At 38.1% G+C, this 10,528-nt stretch overlaps 1 protein-coding gene across 1 annotated transcript; it reads right to left on the reverse strand.

Annotated features, from left to right (window-relative positions):
* Positions 1 to 4,666: 4,666 nt before the first annotated feature.
* Positions 4,667 to 5,332, reverse strand: LOC149169467 (uncharacterized). Its single transcript, XM_089425206.1, has one exon. It carries the CDS (start codon positions 5,330 to 5,332, stop codon positions 4,667 to 4,669), a length of 666 nt encoding a protein of 221 aa, XP_089281332.1.
* Positions 5,333 to 10,528: the final 5,196 nt, after the last annotated feature.

A 10,528-nucleotide genomic window follows, 5' to 3' on the forward strand; every position in this document is an offset into this window, starting at 1 on the left:
GCAAAAGCGCGTGTATGTGGAAAATTACCTTTGGTCCATGGCGGTTAGTCCTTGGAAGTTGTGCCTATGGTTTCGGACCATTGTGTCTCGACGGGCGTGTCGATCCCTAGTTTTGAAGTTGATGGTATTGTGTTACTATGGTTTTTGGCTCTTGGTATTGAACAAGGCCTAAGGCTATATAAGGAGAAGGAAATCATTAGGCAAGTGTATCTGAAATGTCTTGAATATCTGATGAAGCATTAGATCCAGTATGCAGGTTATGGGTTGATGATGCATTGCTTGATCTGAGCTAAGGAGAGATCTCATCGGTTGATGGAGAGCAAGATCTAAGGAGAGATCGGGATCAAATGGTTTGAAATGAACTATCTTTATGATGCTTATTCTAGATCTACATACTGACGCATGTATTGTTCTATAAGTATTATGAGTATGATTGATGTCTGGTACAGCTGCAAGTTATGAGAAATTATTTTTAGATCTGTACGCGGGTTGTCTTTGGCGAAAGCGCGTATACACGCGGGTTTGATTCATCGAAGTAGCATATACATTGTAAAGCTTGATACTTGAAGTTGCAGATGGGTCTGATGGTTATTACAGAGTTCTGTGTCTGCTCTGTGTTCTGGTGACGGTGTTGTTAACAGGGTTTCAATGATTCAGAGTTTGATGGTTGTTTTTGAGCTTCAATGATAGTTATGGGTCCAGTATGAAAATTGGATGAAATGTGGCCTTTCATATTATGTGTTGTGCTTCAGTGTATCCAGTCTGAAAATTGATGAAACGTGGTACCTGGAGGAGAGAAGATTGTAGGCAAGCACCTACGTACTAGTATCTAAGCTAGTACAAAAGCTAAGGGAGATATTTGGAGCATTGTAGCAGGTAGCAGCCTGTGTACTAGTAAATGGATCGGCTAGTACAAAAGCAAAGGGGGTTGTAGCTCCCGTACTGGTATAAGACTGCACCAGTACAAATATTGTAAAAGTATTTTCTTATTAAGAAGAAGATTGAGATGACTTGCAGCAGGTGGTTTTCACCCACATTGGGTTTCCACCTTATATCTTTGTGTTCATGTGTGTGGCTTTTGTGTGATGATCTGTTCTGTTATACTGCACCTGTTTACTGTTAATATGGTTAATACTATTCTGATATATTTACTGAAGATAAGCTAACTGAATCATAAGATTTCTGGATATACGCTAGTTTCTTTAGACACAGAAGCGTGTACACGCAGGTTCACTTAACTGAAAAAGTTTTAATGATCTGATAATACTGATTCACCCCCCCCCCCCTCTCAGTATTATTTCCAACAAATAGGTTTTGTTACAATACAATGGGAAAATACCATGGCTTATCAATACCACATGCCTAAAAACCACAACTCATATCACAATCAAATAATTCATAAATATTTTATGTTAATTTTATTTTAAAACATTTTTAGTTTAATCTAAAAGAAAAATGGTTAATTAATTTTGAGATATACCTAAAACCTCTATCCTCACTACTACTAACAATATTTCATGGATATTTTTTTTTTTACAGAAACATTTAGTTTGATGTATTGATTCTCGACAGAAATGCCTCATTTTAGGTTACAATAAAATAGGCAGAACTCAGATCTCTCCCCGGATAGGAACCAGATGGTTTCCCCCCTAGTGAGCCTGTGAATTCTATAGACTACCATTCGATTGATCTTTCTTGATTTACAGATACAAACAAACTGCTCCAATAAAAGATAGTAAAACATTTTAAATTAACAGTCAAGGGATAGGATCCCAGCCTTCGTCTTCGTTTCTTAGCAGGAATCCGTGTGGGAGGAGAGCTGCTTTGTTGGCTTCAACATTAGCTTCTTTATTGTTGTCTCTCTTCACATGAAGGAATTCCAGGTTCTGAAAGGAGTTTATCAGGGTTCTAATTCTGCTCATCAATCTTGATAGCCTTAAATCAGTAGGAAGAGAGTTGTCCACTACGATCTTTGTGATGGATTGGGAGTCGCCAAATACAGTTGCCTCTTTGATACCCAGAGAAGTGAGTTGTTTGAGACCCTGAAAGAGAGCCAGAGCTTCGGCTTGAATGCTTGTATTGAAGCCCACTCCCTAGGAAAATCTTAGTTCAGTTATGCCCTCTGCACTTTTGATTACTCCACCTGCACCGGATATACCAGGATTACCTTTTTCTACCCCGTCAAAAAAGAGAGTGTTTCTTTCCTTCTTGCTGCAAAACTCAGAAAATTCTACAGACTCAAGGTGGATTTGCCATTTTTTTAGAGGAGGAGGAAGTCTGGCAATATCAGTGAATTGGAGGTCAAGGTAAGCGCCCCATACAGCTTCTTGACCGCTTAGTTCTACCCTGTCAAGCTGATCACCCAAACAGTCTCTTAGATGACTTTTTATTTTTTCCCATATAATCTTGAGATCACTCTTCTTGTCTCTGAATATTCTCTGATTTCTTTCCAGCCATATATGCCAGCAGATTAATTTAGGGAGGGCGAGCCAGGCTTCTTTGATGTGGACATTCTGAGGAGAGCCACCTAGGTACCTTAACTTCCAATTTGCAAACAAATCGGTGCAACGGTTTGGCAGGGTGAAGTCTATGCTCCATGGTCTTTAGGCTTCAGTCCAAATTTCAGAAGAAAACTTATAGCGGAGAATTAGATGGGAGGCATTTTCCTCATCGACCCCACATAACAAGCAATGGGATGGCCCTATGTATCCTCTTCTTTGAAGCCTATCATCCATAAAAATTCTTTGGTGGCATAAAAGCCAACAGAAAACGTCTATTTTTGGAATCGTTGTCCGAGACCATATACCTTGCCAAGGCTTCAGATCAGGGGGGACATGAGGTTGTAGGGAGAGTTGACTGTATCCTTGCGCAATAGTGTACCGTCCAGGGGTCGGACCCCATCCCCAGGTATCGGGCTTCCTGGTGTTCATTGGAGCTTTGCTTGCTAAGAGGGAATGGAAGGTGGCAAAATCGCTGGAGAGATTATGGGGAACCTCAAGATTGATCCAACTTTTCCATTTACCATTCTCCCAGTGAGATATATCCCACAGAGTTTTGAGACCCGCTCTGTCCATCCAATCTCTCAACATAACCAGAGAGCGATCTTCAGAGAGGGGATCACTACCCATGATGCGGTCGTCCCAGATATTGATGTACTTACCATTTCCAAGAATCCAGTGCGCGTGGAGATTAATCAAGGGGGAAGCTTTGATGCACAATTTGTGAACCATCATTCCGGATGTTGGTTTGGGTTTGTCCAGGCAGCGAATTCTCTGCCCACAGAAGTATTTTTTCCACATCGCTAACTGAGCCCAACCCGGATTTGGGGCAATTATCCTCCACAGTAACTTTGCACCCAATGCAATGTTTTGGTTACTAATATTTTTGAAATTGAGGCCTCCTTCCATTCTGGGCAAGGAGATTGTGTCCCAATTTAATAGAGGAATTTTTTTTCATTAGCTTTGCCGCCTTTCCAGAAGAAATTCCTGATGTAATCCTCCATTTTCCTCATGATACCAATAGGGGCCATCATGACTACAGATTGGTATATGGGGAGACTGTTCAAGACAAATTTGACCAGCACTATCTTGCCAGCCAGATTGAGCCAATTGAAGCCCCAGGAATGGATTTTGAGCTTAAATTTTTCCAACAACGACAACCAATCTTTGCTGAGGGCCCTTTTTTGGAAAACACGGTGCCCAAAATACTTGAAAGAGGACTAAGAAGAGGTGGTTGTGAAGCCAAAATAGTTGGAGATAGCTTGAAGGGATCTGGCAGAAGAATTCCAGCAGTAGATGTGACATTTGCCTTTGTTGAGTCTACTTCCCGAGACTTCACAATAAACATCTAGCACTTATTTGAAATGTTTAGCCGTGATCAAGGAGGCAACACCCAGAAGAAGGGAGTCATCCACAAATAGTACATGATTTATATTTTTGACACCTCTTACGATGTTCAATCCCATTATTTCCTGATCAGTCTGTTTTTTGTTTAGAAGGAAAATAAGAATAGAAGCTTGGAGGACAAAGAGCAAGGGGGAGAGGGGACACCCTTGTCTCAGCCCTCTAGAGGCTTTGAAAAATTCAGTAGCCCTCCCATTTACCAAAGGGGCAATCCAGGGCTCACTAATACATGCCTTAATCCAATTGATGAATTTGAGTCCAAAGCCAAATTTGTGGAGGACATCGAACAGGAATCTATGTCTCAGCCTGTCAAAGGCGCTTTCCAGGTCTAGCTTGATAACCATTCCTTTCTCTTTCCAGTTCAAGCTTGAATGAATCACCTCTTGGACCAGAATAAAATTGTCAACAATCTGTCTTCCCTACATGAAGCCTCCCTGGTTCTCAGGGATGATGTCAGGAAGGATGATTTTTAGTCTGTTTGCGATCACTTTTGTTATCAGCTTATAGCCTATATTGCAGAGGGAAATAGGGCGAAATCTGGTGAAGGAGTTGGTGCCTTTTTCCTTAGGAATAAGGGCCAGGAAAGCTGAGTTGGTGCTTCCCCCAATTTTCTGACATGCTTGAGATTTCCGGACCATTCTGCATAAATATTTTTCCACTATCTGCCAACAGTTCTGCAAGAATCTGGCAGTAAAGCCATCTGGGCCCGGGGCCTTACCTGGCTCCATTGCAAAGAGAGCGGATTTTATTTCATTGTTGGTGACTTATGCTTCCAAAAACTGCTTCTTTTTGGTAGTAATCAGAGAAGGTACCTCGTCCACTAAAATTGATGCGAGCCCCTGTTCCTCTTCTTCATTATACAACTTTTTGAAGTGGAGGAAGGAAGCCTTTTTTATACTTTGTATGTCTTTGTCATTTATATTCTCTTCCTTGATTTCTGAGATGGAGTTGAAACTTTTTCGGGCTTGGGCTTGCTTATGGAAGAAGGAGGAATTTCTATCTCCAGCCTTGAGCCAAAGCCTGCGGGATTCAATCCTCCAGTACTCTTCCTCGGCCAGACTTGCCTTGAGAAATTTTCCTTGAAGATTGACTTCCTTATCTAGAGTTTCTTTTGTGATTTCTTCATTTTCCGAATTCAGATGATGAATCTCAAGACATTCTTGGATCTTTTTGCTTTCCACTGCTGGGTTAGGAAGGGATTTAACCCAAGATTTCAACGCAGCTTTCACTCTCCTGAGCTTTTCCTCCCAAACAAAGAAGGCAGAGCCATTGACTGGTTGCTTCCAAGTGTCTTTTACTAATTGCATGAAGGACTGTTCTTTAACCCAAAGGGGACTGAATCTAAAGGGAATAGGGCCTTGGTCCATATGAGCCAGGAGATCGAGCTTAATGGGTCTGTGATCAGATACACTGCATGGAAGAATATACATTCTAGATTCTAATCCAAGAAGAAGAAAAGTACTTTGAACAAAAAAAGATCTAACCTTGCAGCGATGTGTCCCAGACCGAGTCTTTTATTGGACCAAGTGTATTTTCCCGACGAAGGTTTTATGTCAATCAGGTCCTAGTCCTGAAGCAGGTCCTCAACCCATTCTCCCACTGGATCCCTTACAACGCTTCCTCCACGCTTTTCAGCCAGAGAGAGGGTAAGATTAAGGTCCCTTGCGATGATGACATTCCTTAAATCTTCCGAATCTGCCATACTTCTGATGGATTCCCAACAACTCTTTTTCTGACCTGCGTTGGTTGGAACATACACATTGAATAGGCAAAGGGTCTCATTTGAGTCAACATGTTGCAGCTTAGAGAGCAGCCAATGGGTGTTGGCGGCCTCTTTGATCTTTGAAAATTTATTTTCATTCCAAAGGGTTCCCAGACCTCCTAACGCACCACGGGCTGAAACAGCTTGCCCTTCACTTCTCTTCCACAGATTTCTGATGATATGGAGGAAGGCCTTATCCTCCATTTTAGTCTCCTGGATGAGGAGTATATCAGGAGATTCAATTCTTATCAGGCCTTTTACGGCTTCTTCTTTTATTCTGCTCCCCATACCCCTACAGTTCCAGGAGATGATCTTCATCACTTGATTTTTGAATGGAGAGCTCCTTTAGAGCTCTGAGACTAGTTTCTGGTCATCTTCTGAGTTTTTTCCAGGAGTTTCTCGAGGGTTCGTTGGCTTCCTTGAAGTTTGTCTTTATAAGTCTCGTGTTATCTTTTTTCACGGGAAGATTTTCGGCCTCTCAATGATATTCTAGCCGAAGTTTGTGAATCCCCTATTTCACCTTCTTCTTCTGAATCCTCTGATCCTTGCACTTCCTCAACCTCTTCTATGGGTATCTCTTTCGGTCTGTCTGTATTAGCTTCAACTTGCTTTGATCCCGAGGGGGGCTCCATGTGAGGCAATACTTCATTTTGAATCTCTATTTCTTGAGGGTCTTCTGATGCTGAACTTAACAACGTGTATTTGTTTCCTTGTTCTTCCATGGGGGGAGATTGAGCCCCAGTGCCTGCCTAGGGGGCTTTTCCATTTTTATTTCCGGTTCTAGGGACTTTATGAGCGGGTTTGGTCCTTTTGACCTGTGTCCATCCTTCCTCCTTGCTTTTCTCCCCTTCATTATTCTTTGGACAACCTCTAGCAAAGTGGCCATAGACATGGCATTTTCTGCACTTAAACGGAAGCTGCTCATAGTCCAGCTTTTGGAGATGCATCCAGTTTCCAACCTTTATCTTTATTGCCTCGGGCAAGCCCACCTCAAGGTCCACTTCAACGCAGATTCGAGCGCAGTCGTATTGATCTTTACTGTTAGCTCGATCAATGAACTTGCCCAATGTGTTTCCGATGTGTTTAAGAGACTCCCAGTTCCAACATATTTCATGGATATTACATAGAGACTAAATTAAGGTTTTAATAAAATGAAGAAATGGGAATGATTTTATATATAGAGATGTGAAATTTATATAATATAAATAATATTATTAATAACCAACATAGATCCATAACTAAGGATCTACCAAGCAATGGGAGGAATCAAATCCCTTGAGGCGAAAACCTTTACTCAATTTTTTCACTCAAATAAGTTTGCATCTTGAGAGATTTAATCCCTCTCAAAAATTCGTAGATCTGAAATTAAGATGGATTTATGTCGATCTTATCTCACTAACAATATGCTGAGAGAACAATTCAATGACATACCAACATAACAACCAACTAGTTACATAGAATCTCTAATATCAATCTAGAGCTAACACCTTCCTAAAACTTAGAAGAAAACTTTTCACTTGAAAATTATGATGTCTACAACTAAATCTTCTTACTACATTATTCCACAGTATGTCATGCAACATTTAATATGAAGCCTTGACTAATAGGCTTTACAAAGCTTTCCTATTTATTGCTATTCTATATACAAGGAAAACATTAAACCATGACACTTCCTCAATAAAATTAATTAAAAAGGGACAATTTTGAGCCAAAACCAAAACACCGTCCATGTATCCTTGAATGAAGATAATTCTTTCTTTTATCACCTAGGTTTCCTTTCATAGCTGATCCAATTTGATGTGATATTCCAAATAGATATAATTGAAAGAGATGTCCTAAAATTTGGTTTTAATCCTTTCAACTTTGTATATAACTAGGCTTCGCAACATATTGGTCATCATGAAATTCCCATTTATCCATTTTATCAATTCAAAATATCCAAACACATAAAACTTCATAATTTCTCGATTTACAACAAATTCCATCAAAAGCCACAAAGCATGAAGCTCATCAAATCTATTTTCTGTTTTATTTAACAAATGCTGGAATATATTTATATTAAAATTATATGGACAAAGCACACATGGATGATACAAGCTTCTTATGCTATGTTAAAAAATGAGTTATCTGGCCACTATTACTTAATTACCAGCTAACCTTTTTGTGTTCTTATATAATCTGCAGGATTGACCAACTCATATAGTGAACATGATATACAAAATCGACACAAAGTAAAAAAATCAATCCTAATATGAAGATTAAGAGATATGGGATTGTATAGAACATAAGAAATCAAGAATATATGCAACATAAACTTCAAATATTTACGTAGTGATCTAGCAAAAATAACACATAACATAATTTTTAAATTGCAAAAGGAATCAGAATGCATGTGCTCGTGCCCAGAAGTGTCATAATTACTGAAAAACAAGGTCTTAGCAAGTCATCTCCCAAAGAAGTAATGGACTGCAGTTGTGAAGCCTAAGCTTCTAGAAGAATCTCTAACTTTAAAACGCTAAAAATTTATCAGATTCTCTTTGGGAAAATATAATTATTTCGAAAAGAAGCACATGAAAATTATCCCACATGCTAGTTTATGGAAAAGATGAAAAACTTCTAATACATTTAGAATTGAACACTTTGTTAATATATATTGAGAATGAAGATGGAGGAATTTCTCCAATCAAAGGAAGATATTATCAACTCCTCCCATTTGAAGAAAAATAGAAGTAAGCAATGGAAAATATATAGAAATAAAATAAGTGGTTAAAAAATATTTTGATCAAAGTTACACCTTAAAATATTATAAAAGTTAATGTTTCTCTCTGGAATAAACCAAGGGAGATATCATCCATTCATACAAAATTTGAATCTCTATGGATTGGACCATGACAAATATGAATGGCATTGTTCAAAATTTTATTGTGAATGGGTAACATCTCAAACACTTCTTTATATAAGATTAATCATTCCTACTTTTATATTCCACTTCCTATTTTTCTATTGATTCCACTTTTTTACGTATATTTTCTCTCATTGTTAAGTTTCATAATTACCTAATTTTCTTCTTGAATATTATAGGAAATTATCTTCGAAAGCTACCTTTGAAAACCATGGCAGGGTGGAAACAAGAAAATTAAGACACCAACCCACAAACGCATGCAAATAAAGCAACTTATAATATACTAGTTAAGGAACCTACTTGTAAATTTTTCAGTTGTAGTAAATCCCTTTGCCTCTTTTCTCCTTGCTATGCCTAAACTCTAGACTACAACCAATTGAGGTAGAAAATAGCCAAGCAATGAAGAATAAAAGCATACAAGTATCTATTAGATCAGTTATATCAAATCATAAAACATAGAAATTAAATTCATCATATAGAACAATAGAATTGGAATGAGAATGGGCTAATTTATTATTTAATTTGTAACAAGGAAAACAAGCATGTATACCAACTCTTTTCTACATACTTCATAGGATTGCCCTCCAAGTTCCTCCTACCTGGGCCACTAAATATTTCCTCCTCATTCATTTGATTGAAGGTGATGAAGATAAAATCATAATATAGGGGATGGATAAGGAATACAACATTATAAGTAAAATACCCTCTAGCTGGCGCTTTTGAAGAAGCCCCTATAAAAATAGTCGCAAAAGTTGTTTGTATCGGAGGTCACTAGTGGAGTTGGGAGCGAAAATGTATAGCGAATGTTTTTCAATGGTGTGTCTATAATATATGAATGAACCAGTGCATTACCTAATTATATGCACTAGTGCTTAATAGAATATGGTGTACTGTGGCAAAGTTATTTTTTATAAAAAATAATGGTATGCTAAGTACATAATGCACACCAACGCGTATACTACTCAATAGCACCAGAAAATGGTTAAATTTAAAAATATGTCTCATAACATTCATTTTTTCCATTTGAGTCTTATACTCTCACGATGCCTTGATCATAAAACTGTGTATCAATTCCCTAGTGCATAAATAATATGGTGCGCCATTATGGGGTTTTTAATTTAAAAATGGCAGTGCACTTCTTATATTATATGCACCGGTGTTCTTAATAGAACTAAAGGACGAGGTGTTTAACAAAAAATGGTACACTATTATAGGATTATTTTTTATACGAATAGAAATAATGGTGGCCTACATATATAAGGCACACTGGTTCATATACTATTCAATAACACTAGAAAAGGGTTAAATTTAAAAGAAAAATCCAATTGTACAATTCATTTTCACCATTTCGGTGCTCTACTCACATAGCTCACCGGTGCTTTTCCTTTTTCATATAATAAGCATTGGTTCCATTAATAGGACTGTATGTACCAATGCTTAATATAAAATGGTGCACTGTTCAAGGAATATTTAAAAAAATGCGCTAAGTAACTCTGGAGAATTGGTGCATAAATTACTCGATACCACCAAAACGATGTTAATTTTAAAAATATTCTAGTCATAAAATTCATTTTTACCATTCCAATGCTATGCTACCACAAATCCCCGATGCTTTGACCTTTACCAAACACCCCGGTGCGTATACAATATGGTGCACCATTGCAAGGTTTTTAATTTAAAAATAGCGATACTCAAGGTGAAATTGGAGCATCGGTGTGTATACTACTTGATAGCACCGAACAATGGTTAAATTTAAAAAATAGTGGCTGTAAAATTACTTTCCACCATTTCGATGCTATACTCCCATGAAGCATCGGTGCTATTACTGTTTTGAAACACCCCAAAGCGTACATAACATAGTGCACCATGGTAGGGTTTTTAATTTAAAAAATCACCTTGAGCTTAGTAAATAATTCAAATCAATGCATTGGTTTCAAGCATACTAGAAAAAGGTTAAATAAA

Source organism: Pinus tabuliformis, chromosome 4_2 (assembly GCF_031772625.1).
Source record: "Pinus tabuliformis cultivar Carrire ecotype Pingquan chromosome 4_2, CPIR1, whole genome shotgun sequence".
Classification (NCBI taxonomy): domain Eukaryota; kingdom Viridiplantae; phylum Streptophyta; class Pinopsida; order Pinales; family Pinaceae; genus Pinus; species Pinus tabuliformis.